General features: G+C 56.6%; 1 protein-coding gene across 3 annotated transcripts; it reads right to left on the reverse strand.

Moving 5' to 3' along the window:
• Positions 1-695: 695 nt before the first annotated feature.
• Positions 696-15,636, reverse strand: TFR2 (transferrin receptor 2). Of its 3 annotated transcripts, none has more exons than XM_045541462.1 (19): positions 15,580-15,636; positions 14,348-14,408; positions 13,839-14,064; positions 13,553-13,739; positions 8,858-8,998; positions 8,673-8,784; positions 8,453-8,575; positions 7,960-8,076; positions 7,735-7,874; positions 7,306-7,469; positions 6,525-6,644; positions 6,078-6,160; positions 5,933-5,996; positions 5,767-5,834; positions 5,611-5,687; positions 5,447-5,531; positions 5,135-5,362; positions 4,620-4,760; positions 696-1,422 (listed from the first exon to the last, which is right to left on the reverse strand). In XM_045541462.1, the coding sequence occupies exons 2-19, from the start codon at positions 14,378-14,380 to the stop codon at positions 1,138-1,140; spliced, it is 2,394 nt and encodes a 797-aa protein (XP_045397418.1). In that variant the 5' UTR covers positions 14,381-14,408; positions 15,580-15,636; the 3' UTR covers positions 696-1,137. The 3 variants fall into 3 exon arrangements, with proteins under 3 accessions (XP_045397418.1, XP_045397417.1, XP_045397419.1); XM_045541461.1 differs by having other exon boundaries at positions 13,839-14,091; XM_045541463.1 differs by lacking the exons at positions 13,553-13,739; positions 13,839-14,064; positions 14,348-14,408; positions 15,580-15,636 and adding an exon at positions 10,308-11,683.
• Positions 15,637-15,638: the final 2 nt, after the last annotated feature.

A 15,638-nucleotide genomic window follows, 5' to 3' on the forward strand; every position in this document is an offset into this window, starting at 1 on the left:
GGGAGGACCCTTGAGGCCAGGAGTTCAAGACTAGCCTGAGTTGAGACCCCATCTCTACAAAAAATTAGAATAATTAGCTAGATGTGGTACATGTACCTGTAGTCCCAGCTACTCGAGAGGCTGAGGCAGGAGGATCGCTTGAGCCCAGGAGTTTGAGGTTGCTGTGAGCTATGATCATGCCATTGCACTCTACCCAGAGCAACAGAGCAAGACTCTGTCTCAAAAAAAAAAAAAATTAAAAAATAAATATTTTAACTTTGAATTTATGTTTTGGAAGTCCATCTCCATGCCTGAGAGAGCGGGACATTAAATAGCAAGCAAAAGAACACCATGACAGGTTGAGAGATCACGGAAAAAAAAAAATTGTTCCTGCTTTTTGAACAAAGGGGTCCTGCGTTTTCTTTTTGCACCAGGACTTGCAAACTGTGTAGCCTTACATAGCCATCTCACGTCCCAGGAGAAGGTACAGAGCCAGGCCCCCACCTCATGGTGGTCTTTAGAGAACAGGGCCTTCACTATTTCTTAGACACTTCCCTAAGGTGACAGGACCAGCTCAGTTTCCCCCACGGAGACAGCATTCTCACGTGCATCCTCTCTGATCCCTTCTGTCCACCCCTTCCTTGGGGCTCAAGGGAAGGATGATGGGATGGGGGTGAGGGTGAGGAGGAAGCATGAAGATGCTTATGAACAACCAATGTCACCAGGTGGTTTATTGACATCCAAACCCCACTCCCTTCCACCGCAGACCACCTGTTGGCCATAAGGCTATGGTGGCAGCAATCTCTCCCACTAGGAGAGCTGGCAAGGTCCCAGGTTCTAGCAAACCTTTCCCAGTGGTCTGTAGCTATGGAGGACCCTGCTCCTGAAAGGGGGAGGGGCTGTGATTCACTGAAGGGATGCTGCCCTCTGGTTAACCGACAGACTGACCGTCACTTATGGAAGGACTGCTCACCTACATTGCAGGGCCAGGGATTTGTGGATGTCTGCCCTGGGGTCTGGCCCCAAGGAGAGACGGGAAGGGCTAATGAGAAATCGGTTAGCAGTGACAGGCCACTGGGCCACCTCCCTCACCCTGAGTTGCTCAGGCGGGGAGCCAAGGAGCTCCCGACAGGGCGGACAGGGGAGGGCGGGCAGGCCTCAGAAGTTGTTATCAATGTTCCAGACGTCCCCGCTAAGCGCGTTGGCGGAGCCTTGGAGCGTCCAGGTGAGCAGGGCTAGTTGGCGCCGGAAGCGGCTCTCCTGGAAGCCCAGGCCGGGCACCACCCCCGAAGAGGTGGCCCCAGGAGCCCCAGTACCGTTGGTGCGCAGCAGCCGCAGGTGGTCGAGCAGGGCGCCCAGCGTGTGGTCTCCACGACCCAGGAAGATGTGGCGGAACGGGGAGTCTGCTGGTGACACGTACTGGGACAGGAAGTAGAACTCCACCTGCGCCGAGAAGAGGATCAGGTTGGGGCAGGGGCTCTGCTCCAGGAGCTAAGGCCAGAGTCATCCCTGCCGCCTGCCAGCCCCTGCCAGCCCCTGCCAGCCGTTCCTAACAGAGCCTGGGGCCTAGTACCTGCTCAATAAATACAGTTGAGCGGTTCCTTAAGCCCCGCCTCCCTTTGGCTGTCCTATCAGGAATAGCCGTACTGTGACGTCACCAGTAGCTGGGTAGGATGTGTCTTCAAGCTGTGTTCTGGGTTCTGGCCTCTTTTCTCTCTCCCAGAGCCCCCAAGCCTGCATCTAGGTCTCCCCACTCTTTCTTCCTCTCCCATTCACTTCCCTGTCCAAGGCTGCGAAGAACAATCTATCGTCCTCCTGTTCCACTTCTTAATACTCCACCTTCCTACACTTGAGTCATTCTGCCACCTCCACCACCGTCTATAGCCCAGAGTCAAAGGCCAATGGGATGGCCCAGTCCTAATGAAGCGCCTGATTCTTCATCGTCACCCTCTGACCCAGATGCCGTTCCCTCTTTCCTGAGATGGCCTCGCTCCTGGCCTAGTCTCCTCCTATCCTCTGCCAGCCTCTCTGGTTCCTTCCGCTCCCACCTGTGGGCAGCCGTCAAGGTCCTGCCTCCCTCTGCTCTTCTCTGACCTTCAGTTCAGTGGTCCCCAGCCCTGACTGCATATTAGAATCACTTAGGGAAGATTTAAAAGTACCATTGTCTGGGCGCCACCCCAGCAAAATCAAAACCTCTAGGGGTGGTCTCAGATGCTCACATCTTTTTAAGGCCTCCATGGTTCACTCACAGAGCTCATCCATGCCCCTGGCTTCAACCAGGACCTCTATGGAGACAGCTGACAAGTCTCCTCACCCAATCATCCACTGGGATCCTGCCCTCCAGCCTTCGTGACCTCCCCACTGGGTTAGGGGGCACCTAGACACAGCCTCACACACATGTCAGCACTAGCCTCTTGTAAAACTGTGCCTTGAGCCCACACTCATGAGCACCATGGTCTTCCCCAGGTGCCAGACACTCAATATGGAAGGGAAGTGAGAATGGGGTGAGCAAAGGGTGTGGGATAGACTGCCAGGTCTCTAATTTCGGCTCCCCCACCTACTAACTGTGTGACCTTGGGTAAGTTACTTAGCCTCTCTGAGCCGGTTGTGCATACAGTCCTAGCAACCTCACAGGGACTGGGGGAGTCCTGTGGGAGAAAGTGAAGGAAAGCCCCTAGCATGTGGTAGCCCTCTATCCTTGGCAGCTGCGATTATTATTCTCCTACTCTTCCCTCAACACCCAGTCTGTCCACTTTTCCTTCCAAATGCCTCCCATCCGTCCAGTCCCCACCTACAAGCATTTGCTGCCGCCTGCCACCCGCACCCAGAACTCAGCCTTCATTAACTTCATTCTCTCTTCAGGCCATTTCCTCGCTGGCCAAAGTCCTCCCACATCACCTTCCTGCTCAAAAACCTCCCTAATTTCTTAGATGCCAAGACCCTAAAAATCCATTCTTATCCTGGTGTTCAAGGCTCCCAACAGTTGATGCCTAACCAGCAATTTGGGGCTCCCCTCCCCTCTACTTCTCCACGGGGCCTTTGTTCTGGCTCTGCTGGTCCACGCCCTGCTTCCAAGTAAAGCCAGGCCTATACAACTGCCACACCCTTATTCTGGGTCTCTCTACCCTGAAATGTCCTCTTTTCTTTGCACCAGCCCAAGTTCTGCCTGTTCTTCAAGATCCATGTCACAATCTAAAACAGAGGTCAGCAAACTTTTTCTGCAAAAAGCCAGATAGTAAACATTTTAGTCTCTGCAGGCCATACTTCTATTGCAGCTACTCAACATTGCTGCTGTAGCACAAAAGCAGCCACAGATGATACGAAAACCAATAAGCGTGGCTATGTTGCAATAAAACTTTATTTACAAAAACAAGCAGCAAGCTGAATTTGGCCCGCTGGCACTAGTTTACCAACCCCTGGTCTAGAGCTGCAAAGGTCCCTGGGTTTGGGCCAGCCCTGTGTTGCAGGCTCTGAAGTGCTGAGATCTTTCCTCTCCGACCCTGAGCCTGAGTCATGCATCTTACACACAGGTGCCATTTATCCCAGGGCAGGGGGTGACTTTGGGAGAGGGGTGTCTGTTTGTGTTCTGACACAGCAGACCAAGATCTGTGAATGGGGATGAACCATGCCCAGTCTCTTGTCTTACCCCAGGGTCACATGTGTCTCAGTGGAGGGGACAAAGGGAAGGGGAGAATGTAAGGAGGAGAGATAAGAAGCAGAGGAGGAGATCGAGGAGGAGAAGAGAACGAGAGAGACTAGGAGAAAGGAGTGAGGAAGAAAGAGCGAGAGGGACAGGTTTGTAAATAGAAAGAAGGAATACATGATGCCAAGGGAGACAGGCAGGGTTCCAAGCAGGAAAGAGTACGGAGAAGAAAGAGCACAAACCACCCAAGGGCAGACATGTTCTCTCTGAAAACCATGAGTGCAAGTTCACACGCGGCTCAGTATGTACACTGTGGGTTCCCTGCTCACCCCACACTCACGGAGGACCAGCCTGCTTATGATTTTGCCCTATAGACCTTTTCCCACGCCCGTTGTCCCTACCCACACATTTCCAGAGATCAAACCATTGAGGGGTTGAGTTCTTGGGGTAAGGAAATGGAAGGAAGAGGAAGAGGAGGGGTTGGAACTGGAGGTGGGGAGTAGGCTGCAAAGTATTCAAAGCTAAGCAGGAGGGACTGTCGAGGGACTAAGACCTCGTTTAACTTTCACAGGACACCTCCTCCAGGCAGCCTTTCTGGATTTCACCCATTTCATTACCAGAAGGAAGAGAGCTCTCCACACTGAATTTCTTTAGCCTTTTGGATCTCCCAGGCCGTAACCTTATGCCTCTTGTACTGTGGACCACTGGGGGCATGCTTTTTCTCTCCAGAGGTATGGGGGAGGCAGTGGCAGCTGTGGGACAGGAGTCAGGGGGTCTGTCCCAGTTCTGCCAGGCGTTGGCAGGTGACAGTGGCCAAGGGGCGCTCCCTCCCTGTCCACTTCATCACTTTGCAGGGCCTGCCTCAAGGACTGCTGTGAGCATTTTGGGTGTCCAGGACTGGCAGCGCCCTGAGGACAGGGCCTGGTCAGGGGAAGCAAGGCGGCGGGAAGGAAAGGCAAGCACCGGCGGCGGCGCCCCAGCTGGGGCGGGGCCTCACCCGCATGATGCGCACGTTGTACATGCGCATCAGCCGCTCGTCGCCCGGCTCCGAGCTGTAGATCTCCTGCCGCAGCTTCTCCGCCGCCCGGAAGAAGTCCCCGCGCGCCGAGTAGACCCACTGCAGAGTCAGCCCGCGGGCCTGAGGGCGGAGGCGCGGGCTGGGGCCGGCGGCAGGGCCGGGACCCCAGTCTAGGATGGGTCAAAGTGCTAGGGGACGGGGCTGGGACCCTGGGCCTGGCAAGGGGTCCAGAGTGCTGGGGGCGGGATGAACGGGGAGGAGACCCTGCACCTGTGCAGACGGGGGAGGCACGTCCCGGGGGCTGGGGAGGGTACCAGCTGCGTCCCAGGGGCTTAGGAGACTGGAGGCAGGAGGAACAGGGCCAGGTTGCCAGAGGGGACCTAGACCCCAGGGATTGCAGGGAGAAGGGGCCGGACCCCCTGGCCTGGGCTGCACTCTAAGGGGATATAGAGCCCCCCACCCCCAGGGTTGGGAGCGGGGCCGGCCTCTTGGACCTTGAGGTCCCCAGAGTACTCGTTGAGGCTGCCGATGTGCCTGAGGACCACGTCCCCGTAGCGGCCGAAGTCGAGGGGCAGCAAGTGATCGTGGCTGAGCCGGATGAGGAGTTGCCCGGCGAGCTGGGCCACAGCCTGGGCCACGGCGGGCAGCCGGCCTCGCAGCATCTTGTGCAGGTTCTCATAAGTGTCCTCCTTGGTGTGCAGGAACGGGTACGCCTGGTCGTCCTGCAGGGACAGCACAGGACTGGGGCGGTGGCAGGCAGGCTGGGGGACTGGCACTCCGCCTGCGGCAGGGTGAGGAAGTCTCACCTCCAGGAAGGAGAACTCAACGGCAGGGACCCCCACACAGGCCGTGAAGGAGTAGGCGCTGCTGTCCATGGCCAGGGGCCGGATCCTGGGGGCAGGTGGGTGGGAGGGCTCTGTGGGCTCAGGCTCCCCCACACCCACCCAGGTCCCCCATGGCCCAAACTTACACCTCAGCATCCCAGCTGGGATTGGTGAACACCACCTGCTCATAGATCGTCTGCCCACTGTGGTTAGGAGAGTCCACCTGGGGGCAGGTGGGGAAAGGGGTCAGGCCCCACCCCTGCCGGCTGCCCCCCATCCCCTGTTCCTGGCGGGGCTCTTGCCTGCTTCAGGATGTTCTCAATGAGGCTGATCAGAAGGGGGCTGGTCTTGGCCTGGAACTTGTCATCCCCTGGAGAGAGGGGAAGGGGCGATGCCAGGCTCAGGGCTTAGCCCCAGGGCCGAGGGTGGACCCTGAGGAGTCCAGGGGGTGGCATTGCCCCGGCTCACCCAGCACTGCGTTGTCCAGGCTCACATAGGCCACGGCTTTGAGGTGCAGCACGCTGAGGTAGCCCTGTGGGTGGGTGAAGAATGTGGAGAATGGACCCCCCGCCTCTCCCCGCTGCCCGACCACCTGCCCAGGACCCCACATCACCTCCAGCCACTCCGTGGAGCCCACGCTCCCAAAGTCGCCTCCATCCCAGCTGATGAAGAGAAGACTCCTGCGGGGCCGGAAGCCTGGGGAGAAGGGGAGGGAGTGTGGGCTCCCTCTTTAGCCTCTGTCCTGGTCCCCCCGGGGTCACTCCTTCCATCAAACCCCCATCCCCGCCTGTCTCACCCTGGGTCCACCCTGACTCGACTGTAACAGCGATGGAGACGGCTTTGCAGGTAGAATCTCCTGCTTAATCTCCGCTCAGAGCCGTGGACTATTATTACTTTCAGTTTTAGATGAGGAAATAGAGGTGCCGTGACTTGCCCGGGGCCCCACAGCTAGGATGTGGAGGAGCCAGGTTTGGAGCCCAGGTCCAAGCGACTGCCTCTCTGTCCCAGTCCTGACTCGGGCCACAGCCCCAGCTCTGCCCGGCGCAGGCCACGACCTTACCGTTGCTCACCATGGAGGAAAAGGTCCGTAGCAGCTCCAGCAGTATGGCCGTCCCCACAGCAGACTTGGCTGCCCCTGGGCCCCACGCATCCCTCTGGGCCCCGATGACAACATAGTGATCTGGGGAGATGTTTGGGGCCCAGCTTTTACACTGGCAGCACCCCTAGTCTTCCCCTGCACCCTCGGAGGGTGACTGTTCCCAAGCCTCACCCCCACCTCTCAGGCTCAGCCTCCCTGCCCCAGCCCCTCGCATCTCAGCAATCCAGCCCTGCAACCCCTGCTGTCCCTAGAGACAGTGCCCCTTCTCCCCTCGTCCCTCCCAGGATGGCCTCATCCTTCAGCAGGGTGCCTGGGGTCATTCTGGACTTCATTCCCTCTCTGGTCCGTCATGTCCCCACTGGTCACCAGGTCCTGACAGGTTTTCCCCTTAAATCTCTCTCCAGCCCTTCTCCCACCTGCGGCTCTCACCACCACCATCCTCACCTGAGCCTACCGCAGGCCTCCCTGCACCTGTCCCTTGGTGCTGATCTGAGGGCTTATCGGGAACACACTGTTCCCAAAGTGCTTTCATGCCCTGCTCTCCAGCTGGGAACTCACGCTGTGCAACACTGCACATTCCAGCCCTGGACAGGCCGGAATGGGAGGTCTCCTCGCCATCACCCCATCGGTCCCCACTCAGCCTCCGTCCTCTGATCTCCCCTCCTGCCCCCTCTCTGGCCACCGTTTGTGAGCAGAGGCTCTCCTCGCACAAGCCGTGGGTGACACTGGGCAGCGAGCATACCTGGCTCTGAGAGGCCTTCGATGCAGCCGAAGATGTTGCTGATGGGGGTGGAGGCCCTGTGGTTGTTGACCCCTAGCTGCAGGCCTGGCCCCGGGCCCAGGCGATAAGGGGAGCCTGGGAGGCGTCCCTGCCATTCTTGGGGGGCCACAGGGCCATTGAGCTTCCTGGAGCAGAGCAAGGCAGAAAGAGTTAGAAGTGGCAGAGAGGCCCAGGCTACAGAAGAACCCAAAGCACCCTCTGGCTCCAGATCTCTGCCTCTGGACCCTGCCTAGGGGCGCTGCAGGACCAGGTTGTGTCCTGCTCAAGGACACCCAGGAACTTTGAACAGTGAGCCCTGGCAGGAGGTTGTGCCCGCACAGAAGGGTTGCCTTTTTCTAGTTCACCCTCCCTCTGCCTCCTCCTCCGCCCTGGTCCCCACATTGCCCTCACCTCAGCAGGCGGGAGGCAACGTCTGCACTGATGGGCTGGGCTGGGATGCTGGGGAGGCCAGAGGATTCAACTGGAGGGAACTGGGTTTGATTGAAGGAAGGAAAGCCAGGCGTGTAGGGGTCCCCAGTTCCCAGGTGCACCTGTGGGGAAAGGCGTGCCCACCGTGAAGCTCTGGGCTGGGCTTGGGCCCCCAGGGAAGGGCACTGCTTGTTTTCCCCGACTCACGTGTCCATACACAGCCTGGTGGCTGGACAGGCCTGGCTTGTGTGGGCCCTGATAGAAGTCTTCTGGGTCGGGGTATATGAGCACTCCGCGGGCCCCAAAGTCCTGGGCACTGGCCACCTGGGAGAGGGAGGTGAATACAGGACTCCTTCTCCCAGGAGAAAATGATTTGTAAGGGCAGGAGAGGTCAGGAAAAGTGAAATGGCAAGGCTTTTGATGGGACACTGTCCATCCCATGGAGAGGCTGTGCCAGAGCCCCACCCTAGGCAGGGCCTTGGCAGCCCTCAAACCCCACCCTGCCGCACTGTCCCCTGTGTTCCTGTTCGCTACCCCATCTGATTTCCCCCAACCTCCTGATTTTGTTCCCGGCCAACATTTTCTTACCACCCAGTTGGTTCTTCCTTTTCTCCTTCTGACAGCCCCCCAGATGTTTCCCATTGGCGGTCCGACCCTCCGGTTCCCCAGCCCGCGCCCTCCCGGCTCCAGGGACCCTCACCTTCTGGGCAAAGCTGGTCACCCCCACGCGCACCAGCAGGAGGCGGCCCGCCGGCTCCACGCCCCTGGCCCGCAGGTCCTGCAGGTCCTCCGGCCGCCCGTAGTGGGCGTACACCAGCTCTCCCTGGGGACGCGGGGGACAGTGAGGCGCGTCCTGGGACCCGGGAAAGGACGCGCGCAGCCCCCCATCCTGGGCACGGAGGGGTGGGGGAGGCGCTCACGGTGGCGTTGCCGGTGGCGCTGTAGGGACAGTAGACGTCGGGGTCCTCCAGTGGCAGCTGCTCCCCGGCCTTCCCGGCCGCAGCGACCCAGTGCAGCGTGTTGGGGTGAGCCCTGCGGAGGGGCGGTGGTGAGCGCACCCCCCGCTCCCCCCCAGCCGCGCGCCCCCCGCCGCCCACGCACTCACGGGTCCGGGAACTGCAGCCCCACGTAGTGCGTGTCTGCCCACACGTGGTCCAGCTTCTGGCGGGAGAACGCCGCGTGGATGTCCTGAGTCAGGGCGGCCATCCCGGCCGAGCCGGCCACCCGTTCCCGGAGGCTGGTTTGCCTGAGCGGGGAGAGGTGGGATTGGGGCCCGGGAGGGGAGAGGAGCTGGGGCTTCCGGGCGCGAGGAGGGGAGGGAGGGAGGAAGGATGCCAGAGACGTGGGATCGCCCCAGGGCAGGGGCGGGGAGGGGCTCCTAAGTTTAGGAAAAAGCTCTCCCTGCCGATCGGTCTCTCCCTTCACCGCCAGGGCAGCGCCCGAGGGTCCCCAGCACCTCCTGGGGCTTAAAACCTTAGCTTCCCACAGCTAGGGGTCCTGTCCACCGTCCCTTAGGTTCTTCCTAGCTCAGGCCAAACTCACCCATCCTTCTACTTCCCCTTATGCACAGGCACGTGCGCGCGCTCTCTCTCTCTCTCTCTCTCTCTCTCTCTCTCTCTCTCTCTCTCTCTTTGTGCTTTGCCCCAGGCATGAAAACACTTTTCTTCCAAAGGGCCAACTGGGCAGAGGCACCAGATCCTCCATCTCCCCCAAACCCCGGGGCCCCGTGGAGACATTTTACAGCAAGGTTCCCGGTAAAATCATGGGATCCCTTGTCTCATTGGAGACCTCACCCTGTCTTCTTCCATAGTCACCATCCAACCACAGGGTTGTCCCCCGAATTCTCCCTGTTCTTCCATCTCACCTCTTTCTATGGGCTGTCTCCGTATGGCCTCCCTGTCACCTGGCTGCACTTGTGCCCTTTCCATGGCAAGCAAACTCCCCTCCCCAGTCATGGTTACAGAAGACCCCTTCTACGGCTTGCCTTGGCCAAAACCTGGCTCTCCTGGAGAGACCAAGTCTCCTGTGGGACTCTTCAGAGAGGGCGGCTCAGGCTCTCATCCCCTTGACCTGGGAGTGGAGGTGAGCTCCTGGCTCTATTTTTCCAATTTCTGACTGTTTTTTTTGTTGTTTGTTTGTTTGTTTTTTGTTTTTGAGACACAGTCTCACTTTGTCATCCAGGCTAGAGTGCAATGGCGTCCTCATAGCTCACAGCAACCTCAAATTCATGGGCACAAGTGATCCTCTTGCCTCAGCCTCTGGAGTAGCTGGGACTACAGACGTGCACCACCAGGCTAATTTTTTCTATTTTTAGTAGAGACGGGTCTTGCTGTTGCTCAGGCTGGTCTTGAACTCCTGAGCTCAAGCGATCCCCCTGCCTCAGCCTCCCAGAGTGCTAGGATTACAGCGTGAGCCACCACGCCCAGCCTCTGACCATTTCTTCTCAGGGTAAACTCTCTTCCTTTGAAGCTCAGTCTACCTGGCTCTCCCACCCCCTCTCCCTCCTTACTGTTGTTACCATCTAACCAGTCGGTCACTTGTCCACTCTCACTGACCTCCCAGGAGCTCAAGTGTTTGTTTGAAATTCCACCCGATCAGTGGTGATGCACACTGTGACGTCCTGTGCAGCAAAGGAACAATCAACTAGATGTACACACCACAATGCAGACAGATCTTTAACACACGACACTCCGTTTCAAAAATTATCTAAATTAAAAACACACACTAAAGAGAGCTATAGCTGAATAATGGGTCTTGGAGCCATATTTTTTACTTCTTTATATTTTTCCATGTTGCTTAAATTTAAAAATAATGAACATATATCATGTTACAGAAACATTACTGTTTTTTAAAAAACCTACATATACATGTAAAACCACATTACATATATGTCAAAACCATATGTGTATTTAAAGGAACACATCAAACACACTAGACGAGGCGCTTATGGGGGAGGTGGATGGAGGGGGCACTTAAAGGTGAGGCAGGGAAAACAGGAAGGTCCTTCTGCAGCCCAGTGAGGACACTGAACTATGGGGTCAGAAGTATGACCAACTCTGTTCTTTGCACTTGACCTTAAAAAAATCCCCTCTACCAGCTAATCATACTCTTTTGCTTCAACCTCTTCACTTCTGTCTCTTTCCTCTTAGAATGAAATCCGAAGGAGCTAAAGTAGCCATTAAGTCCCTTTAGGGCCTGCGTGCGCTATGTCCACCTCACCAGCCACCCGGGCTGTCTTTCACTTCCTCCAGTAGGCCACCACCTTCCCACTTAGACCCTCCGCACGTGCTGTCCTCTGGCCTGAAATGCTTTTCCACTATCTCTTTGTCTGGCAAACTACTCGTCTCTCAGGTCTTGGCTTTTCAGTTCCTCAAGGAAGCCTTCCCTGACCCCCAGTCTAAATCAGGTCTCCTGGTTATCGTCATTTTTCACATCCTTTACTTGTCTTTCAAAGCAGTGATCCCAGTAGTAATTATGTAGTCATTCGTGTGATCATTGATTTAGTATTCATTTCTTCCAGTGGATTATAAGCTACATGAGAGCAAGGTCAGACTGTTTTGGTCTCTGTTCTGTCACCACCACCTGCTTAGCTTAGTACCTGCCACTTAGTAGGTGCTCAAGAATATTTGTTGGATAAATGAATGAATGACCTCATTAATGTCACTTCCAATGCAGCCACCCACTTCCCTGCATCTTGTGGTTCCCTAGAACTGCATGCCTGGAATATTTATCTGCTGAGGATTTACTGACCACCTACTAAGTGCCAGGCACTGTAGTGGTAGGTACTGAAGACTCCAAGATTAATAGGACACAGTTTATCAGATAAATCTTCAAGGTTCCAGAATCCCACTCTCTGAGGAGACCTCGTGAGGTTCCAACTCACCATCTTGCCCTCACTGTACCTCTTCTTCACCCCTTGAACACTCCAGAGGTCCAATCTCCAAGTCTTTTATTTTATTTTTTAATTAGTTAATTAATTTATTATTTTTAGAGATGTGGGTCTCTCTATACCGTCCAGGCTAGAGTGCGGTGGCTGTTCACAGGCACTGTCATAGCTCACTGCAGCCTTGAACTCCTGGGCTCAAGTGACCCTCCTGCCTCAGCCTGGCAAGTAGCTGGGACTACAGGCACGCGACACTGCACCTGGCCCAATCTCCAAGTCTGTCAGTTCCTCCCTGGCTTTTCTTCCCTCCGCATCCACCTAGAGCCAGGCTTCAGTTCATTGCTGTCTCCCCTGACTGTCCCCTCTTGCCTTCCTGCCCCGAGATGGCACCCACAGTGCTGCACCCCACCCTTAGACCTATCAAACCATCCACCTGCTCAGCCTGCACCCAGACCACCAAGTGCTGCTCAAGAATATAAAAATACCCTGAACATTGTTGATTCCACAGATTTCAGGTCTTTTAGCAGGTGGCCCCAGCAGTGTATCAAAACAATTATAACACACCTTGATCAAGTTTAGCTTTGAGCTCATGAAGATAAGATCTATTCATACAAATTCCTGTGTAAACATTAAAGACCATCTCAGTACATTCTGGAAAAATATCTGAAAAAAAATCTCTATCTGTTCTTCCTTTCCTGATCATTAAACAAACAAACAAAAAAACAGGCCGGGCGTGGTGGCTCACGCCTGTAATCCTAGCGCTCTGGGAGGCCGAGGCAGGCTGATCGTTTGAGCTCAGGAGTTCGAGACCAGCCTGAGCAAGAGCGAGACCCCGTCTCTACTAAAAATAGAAAGAAATTATCTGGACAACTAAAATATATATAGAAAAAATTAGCCAGGCATGGTGGCGCATGCCTATAGTCCCAGCTACCCGGGAGGCTGAGGCAGGAGGATCCCTTAAGCCCAGGAGTTTGAGGTTGCTGTGAGCTAGGCTGACGCCATGGCACTCACTCTAGCCCGGGCAACAAAGTGAGACTCTGTCTCAAAAAAAAAAAAACCAAAAAAAACACAACTCATCAGGCTAGGAATAACTAGAAAGGAACTTCCTTAATTCAACCTTTAAAAAGCTCTCTGGAGTCTGCAGCAAAGTTCATACTCAATGACAAAGTATTATAAAAAACACTCCTATTAAAGTCAGGAAACAGGCAAGGATGTCTACTGTCACTGTTACCTAAATTCGTGTCCTCTCAAATGCAGAAAGAAATGAAAAAAACATAAAAGGTATGAGCATTGGAAAAGAAAATGTGCATCTCGTACTATCTGCAACTTAGCTGATTATCTACTTAGAAAACCCAGGAGACACTGAAAAAGTACTCCGGGCCTGAAAGAGGGCTATGGGCGGACCTATCTTCTGGACCTGTCTGGGCAGCTTCTTTCCAGTAAGGGAAGGTGACCGCAGCAGGACGAAGGACACAGGCCAGCATGTGTCTGGCATCCCCCGTGATGTAGATTGGGGGCTGTGCCCACAAATGCATGTACTTGCTTGTTTTTACAATTCCCTAGAATTCCCAGAGCCCCCCAGAGCTCCCTGCTGCCACAAGTCTAAATCCAGGGTGCAGCATTCAAGACTTTTTTGGGTCTGTCCTGCGTCATGTTGGCTGCCAGACTCCTCTGTTCTTAGCCAGCTCCCTCATCTCCCAAATACGCCACCCCCAGAGCCTGAGCCCCCTGGAATCTCGGTTCCAGATGCCTGCCATCCTTCCCAGGACCCCCAAACAGGGAAGACAGGGAGGCAAGTGGAAGGACTCAAGAGGGGGACCCAGACGCCAGCATCCTGGGCGAGGAGGAAGGGAGGCCCAGTCTGGGCGGATGAGGGGAGGGCACTTGGGGCAGGGAGGGGCGCAGGCCGATCCCTACCTGATGTAGTCCTCCAGGTGCCCCTCCCCCAAGAGCCGCAGGAACATGGCCTGGAGGTCGCTCCAGTACAATGTGCCCTGTTGGGAGCCTGGGCCAGGCTCATAGTTGACATCCTCGCTGACCACCAATAAGGAGTCCCCGCATGCCTGGCAGGACCCTCGGAAGGCCACGTATCCCAGAAGGAAGGCTGATGGGTGGCAAGATGGGGTTCTCCTTGTGCCCTTCTCTGGGCCCCAGAAATTTCCCCCAGCCCAAGCCCTTCACTGCGGGTCGGGGGATGACTCACCCCCAGTGAAGATCAGTAGGGCCGTCAGGACCAGGTAGGGGGCAGCCCTTCGTCCTGCTGCTGCCCAGGGTATGAGGTTTTGCCGCCCCGGTCTAGAGCCCAAGGGCTCAGGGCCCCTCAGCTCCATGGGGCAGAAGTGGGCCAGCGGCTCGGCCCCCTCCTCCCCGTCTTCCTCTTCCTCCTCCAGGCGCCCCTGCTGGGGGCCTTCCACACGCTTGTAGATGTTCTGAGAGGATCGTGGGGATAGCTGTTGCTATAGAGGGCAGGGTGGGCATGAGATTGGGGGAAGGGGCTCGGAGGATGGGGAGGAATCTGGCAATAATGGGGCAGTGACTTTGGGGTGCCACATGAGCACAGGGTGGGGTGGGGAGGGGCTGAGAGGCAGCTAGAAGGGAGGGACAGAGGTGAGGAGAGGGGAGGCCAGGAGGGGCCAGTCTGAGGGGCTTGGGAGGGGGCTGAGGGATGGGGAGAGAAGGTCTAAGGTGTCCCCCCAACCCCACCAGTCTTACCGCTCTCTGGAGTAGACCCCAAAGCCGATCCATGGTCGTGCCCCTTCCTGAACCCTGCGGGCTGTCCCCCCCACCCCCAGTGATAAACCGTTTGTGGGAACCCCAGGAGGGCCCCTTATCAGTCCTGGCAGGCAGCCTGAGCCCAAGCTGTTCCCCCCCTAAGGGTGGGGGCACAGGCCTGGCCTCAGTCCAACCTTCCAGATGTGGCCCCCCGCCCAGGCCAGAGCACAAGGAGCTGTGCCCTTCCCCGCCAATCCCTCAGCAGCCCCACTCCTGCCCCTTCCCTGCAAAACAATCAATTTTTTGACCCTGGGGCAGACTTTGGCCTCTAGTTCCCGTCAGGGGTGGGGGAGGGGGCCTGTTGGTAGGGGAGGGTGGAGATATGGATGCTCCCTCCCCTCTCCTTCTTCCACTCCTCCCTGTGTCCTTGGGGACCCTTCCTAAGCCCCCCACACTTGGGGGTTCACCATGGACATCTGCCCCCTCCTCTTCTGGCTGCAGGTCCCAGTACCCAGGCCCTGTAACACACTGGCTGTCCTCCCTGCCCTAATGCCTGCCCCAATGGGATCCTAAGCTGGAGGTGCCACAGTGGTGACTTGGGGGTTTGGTCTGGCCATGTGGATGTCTGTCTGTGAAATCAGGCAGAAAGGCAGGTCTCAGATCCTCACTGGCTGCTGGGGAGGGACGGGCATGGGTAGGAGCACATGGCCAGGCAGTACCAGAGAGTGTCCAGGATGGGGGTCATGGGGTCACAGATCTGTGGGTCAGGGTCACAGTGGGGGAGGTGGAAAGAGTCCTGGTCAAGGCATGGGTCCTCCCTAAACACCAGCACCTCTTTGGTCACCAAAGGACTTGGATCACATGGGTTTCTACCTCTTTTGGGGCTGGGACCCTCTGGGGGTCTAATGAAAAGCTAGGTAACCTCACCTCAGAAACACATCACAGGCGCAAACCCCTAAGTTTTACCTACAATTTCAGGCGAGGTGCACAGGACCCCAACCCCACCTAGGGGCCCAGGACAAATTCTGAATAGGAGGACTCAGGGGTTCCTCCAATCCCCCTTAGGTGGCAAGATGGGGGTTCCTCAGGGTCTCCCCTGGAAAGCCTCAGCTTCTACCCAGGACCAGAGAGAATGTCTGAGTTGCCGGGGCACAGCAGTGCCCCAGTCCCTGCCCCATGCCTGTCACCGCCAAGAGCCCCGGGGGGAAAGGCACAACGCAGCCGGGGCTCACCTGAGCTGCAGGTCCTAGGGAGCTCAGGCACTGCTCCTCTGAGACGGGAGGCTGGTGCT

This window comes from Lemur catta, chromosome 2, assembly GCF_020740605.2.
Source record: "Lemur catta isolate mLemCat1 chromosome 2, mLemCat1.pri, whole genome shotgun sequence".
Classification (NCBI taxonomy): Eukaryota; Metazoa; Chordata; class Mammalia; order Primates; family Lemuridae; genus Lemur; species Lemur catta.